At 39.6% G+C, this 22451-nt stretch overlaps 1 protein-coding gene across 3 annotated transcripts in view; it reads left to right on the forward strand.

Annotated features, from left to right (window-relative positions):
• CACNB4 (calcium voltage-gated channel auxiliary subunit beta 4) overlaps window positions 1–22451 on the forward strand; it is a 49536-nt gene that overhangs the window by 4782 nt on the left and 22303 nt on the right. For 2 of the 3 annotated variants that reach the window (XM_061438018.1, XM_061438016.1), the window contains 4 exons: window positions 65–123; window positions 12021–12130; window positions 17783–17934; window positions 19958–20053. In XM_061438018.1, coding sequence (XP_061294002.1) covers window positions 65–123; window positions 12021–12130; window positions 17783–17934; window positions 19958–20053 — 417 coding nt within the window. The remainder of the gene's footprint in view (window positions 1–64; window positions 124–12020; window positions 12131–17782; window positions 17935–19957; window positions 20054–22451) is intronic. The other variant, XM_061438019.1, reaches the window with a different exon arrangement.

Here is a 22451-nt window from a genome sequence, read left to right on the forward strand (position 1 = left end):
TCACTCTTGATCTCTCTCTCTCTGCTGTTGTTTGCCTCATTCTTTTTCTCTCACCTCTGCAAAGGTCACAGACATGATGCAGAAAGCCCTCTTTGATTTCCTGAAGCACAGGTTTGATGGGAGGTGAGACATACAGATGCTTTTCCATTTTTATTTTCCTTTAACCACCGTGAATGATAAATTGATTTGTAGGTCTATGTCTCCTGCGATTGCAGATGTTCTCTAATTAAAAGTTAAGTCAGTGTTCAAGGGAGAACACAATGAAAGTGCTCTGAAAATATGAAGTTAGGATGTATAGCATTGAATCTCTTAAAGTAAAAGGACCTTGATAAGGAAAATAATCCATTTGTTTTATTTACATGTATGTGTTAGTCTTTATTTTCTCACTTGTAATTGAATTCATACCAAACATGTTTATGAGCAAATGATGAAAAATATAGAATGTTTCTGACAATATGGTGCATCGCTGGTCACGTTGGGTAGAGTCATTTGGGAACTGTGTGTGTGCATGCATATATGCCTGTGTATCATATGAAGATATAAAGTACTAAATTTCCTTAAAAGAAGAGCGCAAGAAATGTTTCCATCATGGTGGTGGTGGTTTAATTGCTAAGTTGTGTTCTACTCTTGCAATCCCACGGACTGCAGCTCGCCAGGCTCCTCCGTCCGTAGTATTTTCCAGGCAAGAATACTGGAGTGGGTTACCATTTCCTTCTCCAGAGCATCTTCCTGAGCCAGGGATCGAACCTGGGTTCGCATTGCAGGCAGATTCTTTACTGACTGAGCCACCAAGGAATCCTGGTTTCATCATAAGCCTCCCAAAGTGACTATTTTGAAGGGAATAGTAATTCTTTGAATATTCAGTTCTGGGTTTGTTTTACTAGAAATTACCTTGCTATTTTACTGTTTTCTTTTCTATGTATCTTATCCCACTATGACCCATATCAACATGGCACAGTCTTTAACCAATAGAAAATTTTATCATTTCAGTTTTGTGAAAAATATCTGGAAGGAGCTTCTGTATTTTGCAGAGAAATGTTAAAAAGTCCACACCGACTCAATACTAAGAACTAAGCTCTTTCACAATGCAGAATGTATTCCGTGTAAAAATAACCACATGAAATCAATACCTGAAGATTTATTAGAAATGAAGAAAACTTAGCGCTGATGGATAAGTATGGATAAATGCATCCAGCTTACTAAATTTTTAAGTATTTAAAGATATTTTTTAAAATTTCCACATGGGTTTTAAAAAATATGATATTTTAAGAAAAAAAGCAAACATGATACTGATTTAAGTACAAATTGTATATATTTGTTTAAAAGAAAAACCTTCTGGATAATTGTGTTTAAAGTATTTGTTAGTTTCTGGGACTATATATAATAGAAAGAAAATAAGCTGGGATGTTAGTTCCAATAGTTGATGTTTTAGTTCAAGAAAGCAGAAAGCTTCAGTGCCATTACGTGAATTGCTAAGTACCTCAGTACAGACTTCAGTTTCAGTTCAGTTGCTCACTTGGGTCTGACTCTTTGCAAGCCCATGGACTGCAGCATGCCAGGCTTCCCTGTCCATTACCAACTCGCAGGTCTTGCTCAAACTCATGTCCATTGAGTTGGTGATGCCATCCAACCATCTCATCCTCTGTCATCCCCTTCACCTCCTACCTTCAATCTTTCTTAGCATCATGGTCTTTTCCAATTAGTCAGTTTTTTGCATTAGGTGGCCAAAGTATTGGAGCTTCATCTTCAGCATCAGTCCTTCCAATGAATATTCAGGACTGATTTCCTTTAGGATTGCCTGGCTGGATCTCCTTGCTGTCCAAGGGACTCTCAAGAGTCTTCTCCAACACCACAGTTCAAAGCATTAGTTCTTCTGCGCTCGGCCTTCTTTATGGTTGGACTCTCACAGTCATTCATGACTACTGGAAAAACCATAGCTTTGACTAGACAGACCTTTGCTGGCAAAGTAATGTCTCTGCTTTTTAATGTGCTGTCTAGGTTGGTCATAGCTTTTCTTCCAAGGAGCAAGTGTCTTTTAATTTCATGCTTCAGTCACCATCTGCAGTGATTTTAGAGCTCAAGAAAATAAAGCTTGTTACTGTTTCCACTATTTCCCCATCTATATGCCATGAAATGATGGAACCAGATGCCATGATCTTAGTTTTCTGAATGTTGAGTTTTAAGCCAACTTTTTCACTCTCCTCTTTCACTTTCATCAGGAGGCTCTTTAGATCCCTTTCACTTTCTGCCATAAGAATGGTGTCATCTGCCTATCTGAGGTTATTGATATTTCTCCCAGCAATCTTAATTCCAGCTTGTGCTTCATCCAGCCCAGCATTTCTCATGATGTACTGTGCATATAAATTAAATAAGCAAGGTGACAATATACAGCCTTGACATATTCATTTCCCAATTTTCAACCAGTCCATTGTTCCATGTCTGGTCCTAACTGTTGCTTCTTGACTTGCATACAGATTTCTCAGGAGACAGATTTCTCAGGTCAGGTGGTCTCGTATTCCCATCTCTTTCAGAATTTTCCACAGTTTATTGTGATCTACACAGTCAAAGACTTTGGTGTAGTCAGTAAAGCAGACATAGATGTTTTTCTGGAACTCTTTTGCTTTTTCAATGATCCAACGGATGTTGGCAATTTGATCTCTGGTTCCTCTGCCTTTTCTAAATCCAGCTTCAAAATCTGGAATTTCTTGGTTCACATACTGTTGAAGCCTCACTTGGAGAATTTTGAGAATTACTTTGCTAGTGTGTGAGATGAGTGCAATTGTTTGGTAGTTTGAGCATTCTTTGGCATTGCCTTTCTTTTGGATTGGAATGAAAACTGACCTTTTCTAATCCTGTGGCCACTGTTGAGTTTTCCAAATTTGCTAGCATATTGAGTGCAGGACTTTCACAGCATCATCTTTTACAATTTTTAATAGCTCAGCTGGAATCCCATCATCTCCACTAGCTTTGTTCGTAGTGATGCTTCCTAAGGCCCACTTGACTTTGCATTCCAGGATGTCTGACTCTAGGTGAGTGATCACACCTTTGTGGTTATCTGGATCATGGAGATCTTTTTTGTATAGTTCTTTCTGTATTCTAGCCACCTCTTCTTAATATCTTATGCTTCTGTTAGGCCCATACCATTTCTGTCCTTTATTGTGCCCATCTTTGCATGAAATATTACCTTGGTATCTCTGACTTTCTTGAAGAGATTTCTAGTCTTTCCCATCTATTGTTTTCCTTTATCTCTTTGCATTGATCACTGAGGAAGGTTTTCTTATCTGTCTTTGCTATTTTTTGGAACTATGCATTCAAGTGGATATACTTTCCTTCTCTTTTTTGCCTTTTGCTTCTCTTCTTTTCTCAGCTCTGTAAGCCCTCCTCAGACAACCATTTTGCCTTTTTGCATTTCTTTTTCTTGGGGATGGTCTTGATCATCACCTCCTGTACAATGTCACTAATCTCCATCCATAGTTCTTCAGGCACTCTGTATATCAGATCTAATCCCTTGAATCTATTTGTCACTTCCACTATATAATTATAAGGGATTTGATTTAGCAGTCTAGTGGTTTTCCCTACTTTCTTCAATTTAAGCCTGAATTTCGCAATAAGGAGTTCATGATTTGAGCCACAGTCAGCTCCCTGTCTTATTTTTGCTGACTGTATAGAGCTTCTCCATCTTTGGATGCAAAGAATATAATCAATTTGATTTCAGTATTGATCATCTGAGGATGTCCATGTATAGAGTCATCTCTTGTGTTGTTGAAAACGAGATGGTGGAATAGAAGGACATGTGCTCATCTTCCCCAGTGAGAATTGCAAAATTTCAACTTACTGCTGAACAATCGTTGACAGATTGTTATCTGTCTCACCAAAAAAGACCCCCCCAAAATAGATACCCCACATCCAAGGGCAAAGGAGAAGCCCTAACAAGATGGTAGGAGGGGTGAAATACATTTAGAATAAAACCCCATACCTGCCAGAGATGCTCAGAGGGTTCAAACAAAACTTTATGTGCACCAGGACCCAGAGTCCCCAGAAAGACTGAGCCAGACCTGCCTTTGAGTGTGTGAGTGTCTCCTATGGAGGCACGGGTCAGCAGTGGCCTGCCGCAGCAACAGAGGCTCTGGATGTAGCTACCTGGGACACACAGTGTGTGGCATAAGCCCTCTTGGAGGAGGTTGCCATTAGCCCCACTATAAAGCTGCTGAGCAGACGACCCACAAACTTTAGAACAATATATCAAAGAAATTCTCATACTGTTAAGAAAGAAAGTTCTAGGACCCATGACAGATTTCCCAACCTGGGGATCCAGCAAAGAGACTGAGAACCCCCAGGGAATTTGACTTTGGGGGCCAGTGGGATTTGATTACAGAACTCCCACAAGAATGGGGAAACAGACTCTTGGAGGGCACAAACAAACCTTGTGTGCACCAGGAGCCAGGAGAAAGGAGCTTTGTCCCCACAAGAGACTGAGACAGACTTGGCTGTGAGTGTCCAGGAGCCTCCAGCAGAGGCGTGGGTTGACAGTGGCCTGTTGTGGGGTCAGGGGCACTGAATACAACAGTGAGTGCATAAGTCCCTTTGAAGGAGGTTGCCATTATGGTCATTACCCCTACCATAGTTTGGCCTCAGACCAAATAACAGGGAGGTAACACAGCCCCACCCATCAACAGAAAAGTGGATTAAAGGTTTACTGAGCAGGGCCCTGACCATCAGAACAAGACCCAGTTTCCCCCACAGTCAGTCTCTCCCATTAGGAAGCTTCCATAAGGCTTTTATCCTTCTCCATCAGAGGGCAGACAGAATGAAAACCACAATCACAGAAAACTAACCACACTGGTCACATGGATCACAGCCTTGGCTAATTCAATGAAACTATGAGCCATGCCATGTAGGGTCACCCAAGACAGATGGGTCATAATGGAGAGTTCTGACAAAACGTGGTCCACTGGAGAAGGGAATGGCAAACCACTTCAGTGTTCTTGCCTTGAGAACCCCATGAATAGTATGAAAAGGCAAAAAAGTATGACACTGCAAGATGAACTCCCCAGGTTGGTAAGTGCCCAATATGCTACTGGAAAAGAGTGGAGAAATAACTCCAGAAACAATGAAGAGATGGAGCCAAAGCAAAAACAATGCCCAGTTGTGGATATAACTGGTGATGAAAGTGAAGTCCGATGCTGTAAAGAAATGAACCTGGAATGTTAGGTCCATGAATCAAGGAAAATTGGAAGTGGTCAAACAGGAGATGGCAAGAGTGAACATTGACATTTTAGGAAACAGTGAACTAAAATGGACAGGAATGGGCAAATTTAATTCAGATGACCATTATATCTACTACTGTGGACAAGAATCCCTTAGAAGAAATGTAGTAGCCCTCATAGTCAACAGAAGAGTCTGAAATGCAGTACTTGGGTGCAATCTCAAAAATGACAGAATGATCTCTGTTCGTTTCCAAGGCAAAGCATTCAGTATCACAATAATCCAAGTCTACGCTCCAAACACTAATGCCAAAGAAGCTGAAGTTGAATGGTTCTATGATGACCTACAAGACCTTCTAGAACGAACACCAAAAAAAGATGTCCTTTTCATCATAGGAGACTGGAATGCAAACGTAGGAAGTCAAGAGATACCTGGAGTTAACAGGCAGATTTGGCCTTGGAGTACACAATGAAGCAGGGCAAAGGCTAACATGTTTTGCCAAAAGAATGCACTGGTCCGAGTACAGGCTAGATTGCCTTGATAAATAGAGCCCAAAATGTATAATGAATCAAACTCAGTGGAAACTTATTGTTGCTCATTGCACAGTCTGAGGCAGGTGTTCCTCAGCTGGAAGGTGGGTAGGATGGAGAAGGGAAGGATGGGAAAGAAAGTTTGTCCTGTGCATCATTTGGGACTGCTGGCCCGGGGTTGATCTCTACAATCAGCTGTAGGGAGAGGAGTGAACCAGCTTCTCTAGTTCACATCATTCTCACATTTCATTGGCTAGAACTTAGACATGTGGCCACACCTTCTTGCAAAGGAGGCTAGGAATTACAGTCTAGCTATGTGCCCAGGAGGAAGACAAAATGGATTTTATTGAACAAATAGCAGTCTGCCATATTTATCTAGTGGACACGAGGGCTTAATAAGAAAGCCATAGATATATCCTATTCTCTCTCTCTTTTTAAACAAAATAGACAGAGAATGAAGTAATTTCAAAGAAAACAAGTGAAAAGTACTGAATACTAGACTATTGGAGTTGGAAGGAAATGTAAAAAGTCCTTATATTCTAATCTCTTAAGTCAAACAACAGGTAGATGGATACCCTGCTTCTGTTTGTAACTTTTGAGTACCGGGAATCTACTTCTTAAAAAAGGCATTGCAAATAAACAGCTGAACTGTGGCTTTTTAACTTAATGTTGGTTTTGATCCTTGCCTCTGATGACAGGGGCCATGACCCTTACCTTCATGCAGCTCTCCCTGGGTTGTTAATAGTTGATATGCCTGGCTCAGTCAAGCAGGCTTCCTTCAGCTGTGCTTGGAGTCACATGGCTTTAACCTGTAGGCCTTTATTTAAGGAAGTTCTGAGCAGTGCTTCATCCTGTGGCCCCACAAGAGCTCTTGAGCTGAACAAATGCCATCCCACATGCAGTCTAAGTTTCTGTTTGTTTTGGTCCCCATATAACAGTCGTATAAACAGCAGTGTTAGTAAAGTTTTGCACAGTAGGACCTTATGGAAAAGAAGGAAGTAATTATTGTAATTTAGCAAAGAGAAAGTGACTGACTTAATTACTGACTTCAAGAATGAAGAATCTGAGGTTCTTCCTCAATCTTCAGACATAGAGAGAGGAAGTGCATTTAATTGTAACAGCAGAGATTTATCAGCTTGAGTTACCTGATTCATCAAGCATACACTATTGAAGATGATTTTAATAGAAATAGAACTAAAATTCCAATGCCAAGTGATCCAGGGTGTCTGATGGCACAGCAGAGGGTGTAGAGATGTGAGGAGGAATACAGCAGCAGCAGAAGATATGTGTGTAGAGAGACTCTGCCCGAGAGAGATCTGATGTATGGCAGAGTTTGAGAAAGCTAGATAATAAAGGTGGGAGTAGGAGAGAGGGCTTGCTTTCAAGTTAGCAGAGGCCACTGCAGCAGAAAAACAATAATACATTCACTGGTGTATATGGAAACTTTGATTAGGAAAAAGAAATGTGCTTGTAGTTTCACTGTGACTCTGACATGTCTGCTGTGTGGGGAATATCCTTACATTTTGAGCCATGACAATCTGCTGCATTGTGTTCCACCAATTAATAAAAGGAGGAAAAACAACAAATAGTCTTTAATTGAAACCAGCCAAGAGAACAATTACACAGCGGGCTTTTGCATAGCAATACAGCATAAACAATATGTTCTAATGGAAACCTCCTCCGTGTTTCACTGGCTATGAATGCAGTAGGTTAGACAAAATAGGATAATTTCTTTTTCAGAAAGAGCCAAAAGAGAAAAAGAAACTGCCTAAAAGTCTTTCTTCTTCAGTACTATTTTTCAGATCTTGGTTAAAAAATAATTCAACAAATTGAATTAAACATCAACAGTGTCTCCTACAGAATCATTTACTTACTCTTTTATGATACCTTAGAAATGATTTGAATCAGTTTAAAGCTACTTATTTTACAATTGTATTGTCATTCATTGCTTGATGGATTCATTGCTTAATAAATTCAAGGCTTAACTAGAATGTATGTAAGAAAGAATGAAAAGCACAATACTGAATACTTCCTCAGGGAACCCCTGTACATGTGGCTATCCATGACAGTTCCTATGCACAGGTCATGAACTAAGTGAATGAGTCTAACGAGCTGGTACAATGCACCAGCCTGGCAGGGGCACAGTGCATGCACAATGGCAAGGAGCTTTTCTCTCTTCATTTCACACCACAAACATTCATCAGGGATCATCCTTTCAGATGAGGTTTGTTCAGCTGGTTGAATCTACCATTCACAGGCTGAACAGCAAGCAGTCAAACCAATTGCAATGTGTTGACCTATGCTAATCATTTCAAATCCCAACAAAGTTGTAACTTTAGGCTTTTTGACAACTGAATCAGATCAGCTCTATAGCAGTTATAGGACACTTTGTAACCAACATGATTATGGCCCCAAATCCTAAATGAACATACAAATAGGATCTGAAGCAACTAGCCAAGGCATGCTTTAAAAAAAGGTTTTAGGAAGAATTTGAAGAAAGGAGGCTAAAAATATAATTGAGGGAGACTCAAAGAAATAGTATTTATTTATGAAAGGAAATGGCAACAGCTGATGCTATCACAAAGCAGCCAAGACATGGAAGAATGAAAACAACTTGTAGGGGACAAATGGAAAAGAACAATACAGTGCCTTCTGTTTCATAATCAATAGCACCCTCTTATCAGCTCCTCCTACTCTCTATTCAAATGCAGACTCATCCGTGGACACTCAAGCACTCGAGATAATTTGAATTATTCAAATATGAATATTTAAATTAACAGATTTTGATTGTAACATGTCTGACCTTATTCTCCCACCCTCCAAGTATATGTAAGTTTCATGGACTCTGGCAATGGGAGAGTTCATGCTATAACTATGAATGAGTATTTAAGAAAACACTTTTAGATATTGCCTCATTTGTTCCTAGTGATTGTCTTGTGAGATAGTCTGGCAGAACTATCATCCTGATGCTCAAAAAAATGGCATGATTTGTCCATGGTCACGAAGCCAGCAGGAAGATCCAGCCAGAGGAAGATCAGAGAGACTCCCCAGGTCCATGAATGCCTTCTCTTCCTTTCCTTCTCCTGACAGTGTGCTCTCTGATCTTTGGAATGTTTTTCCTTTGTGAAGAATAAGAGTTTTTTTTTTTTTTTTTAACTAATATACTAACAGGGTTGCATATTGGATGTGGTAAGGATAGAGTATAAAAGGATCCTTAGCTTTCCATTATCAACCTGGAAATACTAATTATTTTTGAATGAATGTGTCTCACCTGAGAGTAACGTCTTTCCATAGATAAGTAACAGAAAACTAAAACTCATAGCACTGATGGAGTGCAGAAATTATGAAGGATTCCAAATCAGAAGTAAGTAACAACTAGGATTCAGATTTACCAGATTTATATATATCCAGTCTGCTGGGGAACTGAACATCCTTTATCCCTCACGAGTAATTACTGACACTGTGTCACAGAGAAGTATCCAAGGGAACTTTTTAGAGATGTATATCAAAGATACATGGAAGTATTAAAAGTCACTAGAAGATATGAAGGTATATCAAGAAAAGAAGTAGAAAGAGTATTAGTTTAAGTAAAAAAAAGTATATAAACTAGGTAGCATTTAATAATGAGTGTAATTACTGGGGAGCCTTTTAAACAACAAAAAGTTTGGATTTGGTGTCTGATTTTGATAATAGTAAGCATCTTTGCATAGAAAATAGAAACTCCTGCTTTGTCTTATTGGAGGGTTTCTGGAGCTGTGTCTGTCTTCTCCTAAGCTCTTTCCTACATACGTATTTTTATTAAGAAATAACATATTAACAAATTAGCTAACAAATTAGTGAAGGACAGAGAAGCCAGGTGTGCTGCAGTCCATGGGGTCACAAAGAGTCAGACACAATTTAGTGACCACCAACAACAAATTGGTATTTTACTGACCAATAAAAGAAGAAAAAGAATCTTTTATTGTCCACACCTTTTTTGTGTTCAGAACACATGAAGAAGTTTTCATTTCCTGTTTTTTGTTTGTGTGTTATTATTCTGCCTCTTGGTAAAAACTTTATATATATTTGAAAATGGCTTTATAAAAGTGTGTTAAAACCCAGAAGATATAAGAGTACACATCTGCTGATAATCCCTCCAACTTTTAGGAACCAGGGTCACTACTTGGCTAGTATAAAACTAGATTTGATTTTCACCTAAGCAGAACAGAATCTTTGGATCCTCTATCCTCTAAAAATGAATATTCTAGAAGGCTGAATTCTGCCCCTAGAACTTGATAGTATTTTTCTAATCAGCGACTCCATTCTTAAAACTGCAAACAAACAAAGACGCCAGAAACACAAAAATAAACAAGCAAATCCTATTCTGTAGGTAAAATGATCTCTGACCACAACGACTACCTATGAGATTTCATGCCTCAAGTGCGGCAGCCAGCTGAGTAATAGAGACTCAAATATGGGCTCCACGGACTTTAACCTGACTTAGAAAGTGGCCATCACTCTGCGTGGCCCAGATCTGCTCTTGATGGTTTGGCTGGTATCTGGAGATTTGGGGTTGCTAGAGAAGGAAGCTGAAACTGTAAGAGAATTATGAGTCTGGTGACTAAGTGCTGGTCTAGAGCTTGGGAGCCTGTGCTTTAGACCTTCTTAGACACTAGGGATCCATGTGGAACTTCCTCCTCATGTCTCACTTTTTTTCTTGATAAAATGAAGTTGTACAGACCAGTATTTTCCAGTATCTTTTAGCAGTTGAACAAGTGCTTACAATGAAATCACAGGTAAGGCCTCAACAGAAATGCAGAGGCACTTATTTGGTATTAAGCATGGGAAAGATGGGCCCTGCTGGCCAGCTCGGCCCCCATTCGATGTTCTCAGTGACCTGAGATATTTCACAAAATTCTTGGTTTCCACAGAATACAGTCTGAAGATGCCTCAAATAATTTATTAGGGCCTGAAAAATTCTAAGGAATTAAAATTCTTTAAACTTCCTCACCATCTGCAGCTTATATATCCACCACCACCAACAAAGAGTACTTTGCTTTAAAATGGCACCAGAACTTTTTCTGCACAGCCTGTTGCTCTAAAGAAATGATTTCTGACCAAAGAGGACTGTTTTAAATTCTCCCCAAGGATTCAGGTCCCTGAAGTCAAGTGAGGAATCTCCTGAGAGGGCTGACATATCCCTAAATAGGTGTGAGATGACATAGGACTCAATTGTGGCTAACTCTACCCTCTTCTTGCTCCACCCTCTGGAGGAGCTTGAAAGTTGGGGAGAAAGAGTGCATGAGTATAAAAGCGAAGGGGCCTTGTCTGTTTTCTGGAATCTTCTAAGCTCTGAAGATAAGCATGAGGAAGGGCCCATGATGGCAGTAGCTGGCTTAGAGAGGCATTCTTTGCATTCTGCAGATAGATCATAATTTGAAGTTGAGCAAACCCAGCCTAAAATAAAGAACTTGAAAGTTGTAAGTTCCAGAGATTCTCATTTGCTAGATCATATACATAGACAAGATAGACTTCTGTCTCCATTCATTGGTAATGTCTCTGCTTTATTCTTGTCTTGCATGACTGCAGGATACTTTCTAATTTAGGGAAATCCTGGCACAATCCTCACATTGCCCTCAGCAATAGTGTCTTATTTCTGTCCACCATATGCATTCAAAGTAATATGCAAACATGCTAGATAATCTTGTGCCTGTAGAAAAGAAACCATATTTTTCATATTCTTAGAAATGAAGCATTCCTTCAGGCCTGTGGTAAAATGCTTCATGTGTCATGAGTTAACTGTTGAGCACCAGGAATGCAACACAGCTACCAATCGGTTGAGTGTCTTTGATGATTAAAATGAAGAGGATTTTCCCCTTTGACCAGCAGCACTGAGGCACTGTGCAGTTCCTGAAGGTCTTGTTCAAGAGAAAATCAGCTATGAATTGTGGGGAAATTGTATTGCTGCTTGCTAGAAAGAACATAGTTTATTCATATGTTTTAATTCCCTCTTGGTATGGTGTGCACTATAAGGAGAATTCCGCAAGACAGACAATAGTGGAGGAAGAGTTTGCATTCTTCCTGGAGTTTTTTTGTTGTTGAATAGCCAAAAACCTTCCTCCATTCTGCTCTGCTTGTATTTTAATGCTAGCCAAAGCCTATTTAAAATACTTGTGGCCAATGTTTTATTATACTGTGGTTGCACTATAGTATGTAAAGTGGTTATTAAGTACTGTGGTTATAAATCGCTTGGAGAGCCCCACCACATTTTTACTGGTTTGTTCTGTTCTGTGTTCCTATTCATAGGATATCAATAACAAGAGTGACAGCTGACATTTCTCTTGCTAAGAGGTCTGTGCTAAATAATCCCAGCAAGAGAGCAATAATTGAACGTTCGAACACTCGGTCCAGCTTAGGTAAGATGTTCAAATGTGCTACTTCTCCAAGCTGCGCTTTCAGACTGGGGTGACACGTGTTGCCTTTGTGAATGCTTTTCCAGTTTGCTCTGATGCCATTCTTTAAAATTTTTTTTCTTTATTCATTTATGTATGGCTGCTCGGGGTCTTTGTTGCTGTTTGTGGGCTTTCTCTAGTTGTGGTGAGCAGGGGCTACTCTTCGTTGTGGTCCTAGGGCTTCTCATTGCGGTGGCTTCTCTTGTTGCAGAGCACAGGCTCTAGGTGGACAGGCTTCAGTAGTTATGGTGCACTGGCTTTAGAGAACTACCAGCTTTGTTTCTCAGAAGCACGTGGGATCTTCCTGGACCAGGGATCAAACCTGAGTAACCTGCATTGGCAGGTGAAATCTTAACCACTGGACCACCAGGGAAGTCCCTGATCTCCATTCTGAATGGAGAAACACTGATTAACTGACGAGAAGGCCAGTCTTACAAAAGCAGAGAGCAGAGTTGTGCAGCTGATCCTTTTCTGTCTCAGCTCCAGTCAGTTAGCTAATTAGTAGTCTGGTGGGAAGAATCCTCAAGAGGCTGTCTTCATCTGTTACCACCTCGGCAAACGAAGCCACTCATCCCTGCTTTGCCCAAGCTTCTCAATGAGGCTAATGACATCTGTCATACCTGAGTCACAGCTGACTTGAAAGCAAATGAGATGTCCACCTTTCTCAGATCCTTGGAAGAAAGCTCGATAATGGTGTTCTCAGTGTGGTTTCTGCTGCCAGCTGGTACCCAGAATAGTCACATCCTTAAGTGGATGTAGCAACTATCATTAACATTAAGGAGTTTAAACTTGTCTTTCCTGGTACACCAGTCAGTCAGAAAGCATCATGAGATTCACCATGATGGAGAAGCAAAAACACTAATATATGTGGTTAGCTCCATCAAGCCCTACAGGAACAGGGCTGTGGGGGATGGATTCACCAACCACAGAAGTGGGTCCAGGCTGCCCGAAAAGCACAATACTCATCTCAAAAGCCTGTTTGTGGTTTCTGTGATGGCCCAGAGTGGTGCAGTCCACCCATAACTCTCTTTTGCGTTTACATTCTGGTCTGCTTTGTGAAAGAATGCTGAACATACCAAATGGGACCGTTGTCAGTGTCTGTGGGAGCAGGATCCCAAACATCAGTGGTTCCTTCTTTAGTTCTCTGTTTAGAGCCTTCGACATTACAGAGTGAAACACTCTTAAAGGCACAGTATTTTGACCTTCAAGGATGATGAAGGCAGAGTTGGTGATGATGAATCAGATTACCAACTAAAGTAATATATCATGAGTGGCAAGGATGCCAAGTTAGATTGAAGATTTCTCAAATAAGCATCTGTTCTCCTATCTTCCACCCTCCTTTTCACTCCTCAAAGTGCCTTCGACTTTTAACTGTTCCTTCCCTTTGAAGTCATCCCGTATAATCTATGTAGTCACCTATTGTCAGAGCCAGTGGAGTGGGTGGAGGGGGATTAGTGTAAATAGTGAGAAAGAAACAAGGTAGATATCAGTTCATTGGTTTTCCTTTTCACTCTCTAAAGTCTTATACCCACAACCACTGGAGTTAATTTAATGGCAACGTCTTATAATAACCACTCTGTGAGCCACTTATGCCCTTTTGTCTGCTTGTTATAATGCATATTTATAGATTCTTTCATTAAATATTTAGTGAACACTTTTTACTGCCATGCATTACACCAGACTTTAGGAAGTACAAATGGGACTAAGACAGACTGTCTTACCCATGCTAAGAAAACAGAAAAAAGGAAGTGATGGTTAAAATACTGTGTAATAATGGAATTATGAGCAAAGTACTAAAAGTGTAAAGAGAAAAACATAGGGAGTAAGAGGTATCTGAGAAGACTTTACAGTTTTGTGTTTTTTGTGTTTTTTTTTTTTTTTTTTTTGAGCTGGTTCTTAAGGCAGTCAAGAATGTACAAAAGCATTGACATAGAAACAATATGTGGTTGAGAAATAAGTGGTTTTTCTTGCAGATCATGCTTAGAAAAAGGAAGTGGAGGGCATGAATTGAGAGCAACAGAAGAGACTGAAAAAATAGGTTTAGGCCAGTATATTAGGGCTCTAGTATGCTTTGCTAAAGAGACCTCCAAAATAGATCCCACAGAATGTTGATTTTATTCTTTTGGCCTTACCACATGGCATGTGGGATACTAGTTCCTCCATCAGGGATGGAAGCCATGTCCCCTGCATTGGAAGCTCAGAGTCTTAACCACTGGACCACAAGGGAAGTCCCAAAATGCTGATTTTTTAAAAGATACAAATAGTATGTTTTTCATGGTCAAATAAATTTGAAATTTATGGATTAAATAGTTGTCAGGTTTCTTCACTGCAAGACTTCTTAGAGACATGAAGATAAAGAAGGTAATGCATGTTTGAAATTCCTAGAGAAGCTATTAAAAATGGGGTATTTCCCTTGTAGAAAATCCCTTCTTTGTGTTTGCTATCTCATGAGATTAGTGTTCCAAGGTACTCCCCTTGGAAAATGTCATTTGGGGCCGCAAAGAGCCATTGACGTAGCTTAAGCATTTAGATATGAGAGAAAGATCACAGGTGACAGAGTTGCTATGAGAGCTGAGTCCAGACCAGCTGCAGCCGAGTTATTAGAGAAGTGTTCTCGCAGGTCTCCCAGGATCCTAGTCCATGACTTATCAGAGTTCATTTGTCTGGAATAATATTGTTATAAGGCTTTGACTGGAATCAGCATGGTAGTCAAGATATTGTTAGATTTGGCTAAAGTTTTTCTTTAAAACAACAAAAAAAGAAGGATATGAGGGGATTCCCTGGCAGTCCAGTGGTTAGGACTCTGTGATTCCATTTCAGAGGGCCTGAGTTCAATCCCTGGTCAGGGGACTAGGATCCCACAAGCCCTGTGGTGTGGGTGAAAAATGGGCTGTGTAGATAATAACTTTCTTTCTCACATGTATAGTTTAGTTATTGTATTCCTTATACATATTATTCAAGTATTGGACCCACGCCAGTACATAGAGTGGACCTCTGCAGCCTCCTGGCCTGCTCTGCCCCAGCACCTCTCTGTTGATAGCCATGGCCCAGGCTTCGTGTTGGTTAAGCAGTAGGTGTGCCTGCCCTCAGCACTTTCACTTCCAGGGCCTAGGTTCAATCCCTGGTCAGGGAACTAAGACCCTGCAAGCTGAACATCAAGGATGAGGTCAAGAAAATCTCCCAAACCATTACACTTACCTCATTGCTCGTGCAAAGTAAATGAGGCCCAAGTATCTCTGAATTATTTACACAGAGACTCTGAGTGCCTCAAGGGTTCTTTGCACCAGGGCAATCTAGTTTGCCTCACTGCCTTTTTTGCTACTTCAGAAAACATTGTATTAAAATTTGAAGCTTAAAGCAGTATAACCTTGTTTTAGTACCAGGAGTACTAAAACAGGAGTTACATTCAACGGTGACAGTTTAATGGAAAAACAAACAAACAAACAAAAAAACCTACATCCCAACAGCTAAAACTTACTACAATAAAAACAGACTTTATTTTCCAAACTTTTCCATTGGAAAAAAATCTTTCTGTTTCTGACATATGAGGGAAAAAAGGGATAAGTAGGTTGTTGTTGCTAATAAATGTAGACTGTATTTCAGAATTTTGCAAATAAGCCAAATTGTCCAGATTCTTTACATTGCTATATTGAAAGCTAGGCACCATTCAAAGTAATGTGAAATCTTTCAGGCCATTGGTATTGGATAATATGATGACTTTTTTTTTTTAATGGAAATTTATTGCCTCAGAATTCTGGAGGCTAGAAATTTAAGATCAAGGTATCAACAAGATTGCTTCCTTTTGAGGAATGTGAGAAAGACTGTCTTCCATGCCTCTCTGCTAGTTTCTTGGGGTTTTTCTGGCAATCTCCGGCATTCCTCTCTTTAGAAGCATCTCTCCAGTCTCTGCATCCATCTTCACACAGGTTCTCCTCTGTGTGTGCCTGTCTCCAAATTTCCAATTTTTATAAAGACACCAGTCGTACTGAAGTAACACTCACCCTAATGACCTCGTTTTAACTTGATGATCTCTATAAAGACCCTATCTCAAAAATGAGGTTACATTCTGAGGTACCAGGGGGTTATGACTTCAACATAGGAATCTGGAGGGGGATGCAATTCAACCCATTACAGGAAGGAAATCTGAGAACATGTTGTGAGTCAGAAGTTGAACTAAACAGCTTCTACTAGGTCCTGCTGACTCTTTAAATTAATACTTCTAATACAGATCATGCATTAAACATCAGTGATTTTGTGGGAAATAAGAATTTTATAAGAATTTTATGCTATTATGCGGAGCCCTAGAAAATAGTTAACATGATAGACTTGAGCGTTCATGATCCCACACACCCTGTCAGTCTATTCGGTTAAAAAGGAGATCTTTTGGTGATTGACATAAATCTGTGTTTATTCTGAATAAGCAAAACAAATCATGAGATTCTGGCACATACCCTTTTCAATGAGGATATTTAGAGTGACATCAACTTTTTCATAGTCCATCTTTGAAATAATTTAAATTAGATGCCTTTGTCTACTCGGTGTAATTTAGACAAGATTACAATATTGGTAGGTTATACCTGTAGCCAAAAGAAACCAAAAAGCAAAACGAGACCATCTCTCTGAAAATTAAATAGACTAATTCAGATTTTGGACATGCTCAATAAATCAGGTGATTTATAAGAAGATATATTACAACAAGCTTTTATATTTCAGAAATCCATATTATGTTTTGCAGATAATCTGCTTAATTTTTACTTAAACAACAGCCAGATTGCTTTGAACATTGAAAATAACTAGATCTTTCATTTGACCAGATTCATGCACAAATTCAGGTCAGTTGGCTATTAAACCTGGCCCAGTAGATCTGCATCAAAATGCATTGTGACACTTTAATATAATTGGTATTAAGTTGTATTTTTTTAATCCTGAAGATAATCATGCCATAGAATAAGTCCACTGGCCCTAGCACTTAATGAAGACTTGCTATGCTATGCTAAGTCACTTCAGTCATGTCCGACTCTGTGTGACCCCATAGACGGCAGCCCACCAGGCTCCCCCGTCCCTGGGAAGACTTAGCAGTATGCTAATTGTAAGAGTAGGTCCAGAACATTTAACAAGGATACAAAAATGTGCATATCAGTCAGAACAGATGAGCCGCAAGACTTTATAAAAACATTTCCATAAACATTAACCTGCAAACTGTTGATTGGTAGACGTATTTCAGTGCCGTTTGTTTTCCATGTGATGTTGCTCTGCACCTGTATTTTGGTTGCTTCCTAAAATGTGGTTTCAGCTTCTAGAGCTAAAATAAAAGTTCTTTAGAACAAAATCACAATCAAAACAACATAGCTATGTAAATAGCTAAATATTAGAGTGAGTGTAAGAAGCAAATCCAGTGCACCATCTCAGTTTTTTCCACCAACTGTTTGGTTTTGGGTAAAATTCAAAACCCGTCTCTCTTTGGAAAAGATCTTAAGTTAGATAGAACTATGAAAATTCAAAATATTCGGTTTTGCAATGTAGACTAACATATCTGAAAGAGGTACTATTTTTTAAATATAGGAACTAATTAATAAAAATACCATGACCTGTTATTTGTTATTTCTCTTCTTTTAGCGGAAGTACAAAGTGAAATTGAAAGAATCTTTGAGTTGGCAAGATCTTTGCAACTGGTTGTTCTTGATGCAGACACCATCAATCACCCAGCACAACTTATAAAGACCTCCTTAGCACCAATTATTGTTCATGTAAAAGTCTCATCTCCAAAGGTAATTAGCTCATTTCTGTCTTAAGATTTAGAAGGTCAATTTCTTTTGAAACACTCTTCACTCTGCGCATTTTTGTTTGTGGCAAGGAAAATGTCTTTTTAAGACCCTTTTAATGAATACTGTTTTTGATTCACCTGTTCTGTACAGATTCTTGAAGTTTTGAGATAGCAAATGAAGAATAATTTATTCCTTCAAGAAACTCACTGTCTGTGTGGTTCCCAAACCAGGCAGTTATGCAAGAATATAATAAAAAAGCAAAAAAAAAAAAAAAAAAAAGCAGGAAAGATGATGAAAAGTTAAGTCTGGCTTTTCAGAGATTTTAGGTGCTATCTTGGTAAATCTCTTAGGTAAAATTGATTCTTATATCACCTATATTATCTCCCCAGTTGAGAGAGAAAATAGTTCAAGAAGTACACAAATATTTACCATAAATCTAAAGTCAAAGATTACTGTATAACATCTCTCGTGGAAACTTTATAGATCCGTGCATTTATGCTTAGGTTGGGTTCTTCAGGGCTTCCCTGATAGCTCAGTTGGTAAAGAATCCGCCTGCAATGCAGGAGACCCCGGTTTGGTTGTCGGGAAGATCTACTAGAGAAGGGATAGGCTACCCACTCCAGTGTTCTTGGGCTTCCCCAGTGGCTCAGCTGGTAAAGAATCTGCCTGCAATGCAGGAGACCTGGATTTGATCCCTGGGTTGGGAAGATCCCCTGGAGAAGGGAAAGGCTAGCCACCCCAGTATTCTGGCCTGGAGAATCCTTCAAGGAATATAATTATTCTATGATGAAGCACAATGGAGTATCTGCCATGTATCTTTATGCCAATGGGGGAGATAAAAATAAAAGTGAGACAGCCTGAAATCGGTCCCTTTTTTCCCTTACAAACTTTTATATATCCATTTATTTATTTATTTTTAAATTGGTCCCTTTTGACTTGGATGTTTTTTAATTTTAAAAAGTGAATATGAAATAGATACCCTTGGGAGGTACTACCTTAACAATCAGTTTCTTTGCAGTGGCTCCAAGAGTTCATTTTCTTGCTTAAATGCGTATTCGACTTCAAACTGGACCAGTAGTCTCCTCTCCCAGGGGAAGCATGTGCCCTTCCCAACCCTCCTGACCTCCTCAGCCTTCCATCTCTCCAGGCACTGGTTCTGTGCAGGGTGAGCTTGGAGTCCTGACCAAGCCAGGACCTTTGGGCAATCATTAGAATGGAGTGAAATGGCTTTGACCACTTAGAGTCGCTGACCCAGAACTGAAGGGGAGTCAAGCACCCTTCACTGCAGTGGAACAGAGTTCAACCCTCTGGCCCCAATCGCCAGTGAGTCCATAAGTGCAGGAACGGGTCCCCTCGTGGATATGTGTGCTGTGGTATCATAGAGCCTCATAGATTAGTACTATTTGCAAGGAAGCATCCTATTTCAGCTAAAAAATAATTAAGGGAAAGAGGAGTATATAGAAAAATGCCATTACAGCAGTGCCCCAAAAGACATAGGTATATCACTGGTTTATAGGTAGCAATATACCAGTGCAAATGTTTTGCCTAGATTTTGAAGATGAAATTGTCCTATTAATGTCAGATTAGACTGGAATGCCTTAATAATTATCAATGACATAAAGAGTCAAATATATAAGTGACTCTGATATTGATCAGACATCAAGATAGTGAACCAAAATGCTACTCAACTGAATTTGGACATAAATGATCTGGTACAGATCAGTGCCTCCACTTTTGCAGGGCTCTTTTTGAAATCTCTGGATAAAATCTAGGAAGGGGACTTAAGAACCCACCAAGACCTCACATGTAGCAAGAATAGGATGGACATATCAAATCCACTATAACTGAAAGCCAATGTAACTGAATGATGTCACTAGAGAGTTTATATGTATACAAAACTTGTCATTTTGTGTTCCCTCCCTATTAAATACTCAGGGTTAAACAGACTCTGAAAAAAAAGTCTTGATTTATTTGGTTTTCTTTCAACTCACTGATAGTATCTCAGATTCATGTTTTCTTCTATCAGGTTTTACAGCGGTTGATTAAATCGAGAGGAAAGTCTCAAAGTAAACACTTAAATGTTCAACTGGTAGCAGCTGATAAACTTGCACAGTGCCCCCCTGTAAGTACAGTCATTTTTTTTTGTCTTAATCATTCTTGACTAGTTAGAAGAGGCTGGTGGGTTTTTATCATATTAGCATTGTCATTTTTATTCTAGAATGGTCATGAGAATGGTATGTTGTCATAAACCTAAAGGATTTCTTGGAACAAACTGCTGCTGTCACTTTGGCTACCCAGGCATCCAAAGCTTGGTTACTGTCTGCCACATAATAAGAAATGAACTTCGTGTCCGGGGTCCAATGTCCTTACTGCCACCTTGACTGCCTTGCAGACACTCAGCAAACTACTTAATGCAGTCATGTGGATGCTTTTATGAAAAGAAAACAACAAATAAAACACACCGATTTGACTTTAACTTTTCTGCCAGAAAGTTCTGATAGGCATAAAAGATTATGACACTGAAAATTGAGAATTTATTAGAACCAGAAGAGCCCTGTGGTTACTGCAGATGAAAAGGTCAAGGCTAAGTAAGGTGAAAAATGGTATTATAACAATTTTTCTTCTAAGGCCACTGCCAGAGAACAGCTGCTGAGTTCAAAGCTAAGCAAATAGTGAGGAAGTGGGAGGTTGGGGGATGGTAACTGTCATGTGGGTCAGGAGTGTCTACACCTGCTCGGCTGACTTACTATTTCTGTAAAGGAAATAACTGTTTCTCTAAGGAAATAACTGTTTGTCTACTAATTTAATTCACTGGGTTTTGTTATATACTTGTATAAGGATCATTCCTGCTCTGTGGAGCCATAAAATCTAATTCAGATGTTGAGAGAAGCAACAATGTAGCTGTTAAAAATATAGACTCTGAAGCTGACTGCCTGGGTTCAAATCTATCACATCCCTAGTTATCTCATCTTGAGCAGATATATGGTTGGATTGATATAAAGGTTCAGTGAGTGAATGTATAGTACAGCTCTTAGAACAGTACCTAGCACATAATAAGCAGCATCTAAATGTTTCTGTTATAATTACTGGATGTACTTTGTACTATGATGTGCCAACCTGTCAGACTCTGTGAGGATCTGTGCCTGTCAGTTTCACTGTTATGTCTCAAGTTCCTATCATAGTAGACCTACAATAAATATTGAATGAATGAAATGATGTAGGCACTAAGACTACAGGGTAAGAATCAGGATATACAGGCAACACATTAGACAAGCGTCTAATGGGCCAGACACTGTGCTAGATGCCTTACCTAGATTACCTCTAACCCTCACAGTTAGTAAACTAAGCAGTATTATCCCCATTATATAGTTGAGTCAACTGAAGACAGAGAGGTTAAGTGATTTCCCTAAGGTACACAGCAAATTAAGATTAGATTTAGGTCTTCCTAGCACCCAAGCCAATTTCCTTCCCTCACAATCCAAGCCACCTGTTCACACACCCAAACATGGTTACCTGCCTGCAGATAATCTTGATAGGTCAGAGTCTGGAATGCTATATTAAGAAGTCTAACTCCACATTGCTGACTACTGAAGTTCACTTACACATGGAATCCATGCTTAAAGTACTGAGCAGATATAGAAGTGTGTTACTCAGTCCCTGACCCTGTAATGCATCCCACTTGGAGGAAGCTAACCTTGAACTGAGCAGCTACCAAAAGACAGGAACTATGCTATTGTTTTAAATTTTTAGAACAGTTTTCTAGGGGTAGTTATATCAGTTGGGTTTTCTGAGAAGCAGACACTTAAGTGAATTCAAAGTACATATTTATTAGGGAAAATGCCTATGAGAGTGAAGAACCTGGCTTAAACATCAACATTCAAAAAACTAAGATCATGGCATCTGGTCCCATCACTTCATGGCAAATAGAAGACAAAAAAATGAAAACAGTGGCAGATTTTATCTTCTTGGGCTATAAAGCCACTGCAGACAGTTCAGTTCAGTTTAGTTCAGTCACTCAGTCATGCCCGACTCTTTGCAACCCCATGAACCACAGCACACCAGGCCTCCCGGTCCATCACCAACTCCCGAAGTCCAGCCAAACCCATGACTATCGAGTCGGTGATGCCATCCAACCATCTCATCCTCTGTCATCCCCTTCTCCTCCTGCCCTCAGTCTTTCCCAACATCAGGGTCTTTTCAAATGAGTCAGCTCTTCTCATCAGGTGGCCAAAGTATTGGAGTTTCAGCTTTAGCATCGGTCCTTCCAATGAATATTCAGGACTGATCTCCTTAGGATGTACTGGTTGGATCTCGTTGCAGTCCAAGGGACTCTCAAGAGTCTTCTCCAACACCACAGTTCAAAAGCATCAATTCTTTGGCACTCAGCTTTCTTTATAGTCCAACTCTCACATCCATACATGACCACTGGAAAAATCATAGCCTTTACTAGACGGACCTTTGTTGACAAAACAATGTCTCTGCTTTTTGATATGCTATCTAGGTTGGTCATAACTTTCCTT

The sequence above is a fragment of the Bos javanicus genome, chromosome 2 (genome assembly GCF_032452875.1).
Source record: "Bos javanicus breed banteng chromosome 2, ARS-OSU_banteng_1.0, whole genome shotgun sequence".
Taxonomy (NCBI): domain Eukaryota; kingdom Metazoa; phylum Chordata; class Mammalia; order Artiodactyla; family Bovidae; genus Bos; species Bos javanicus.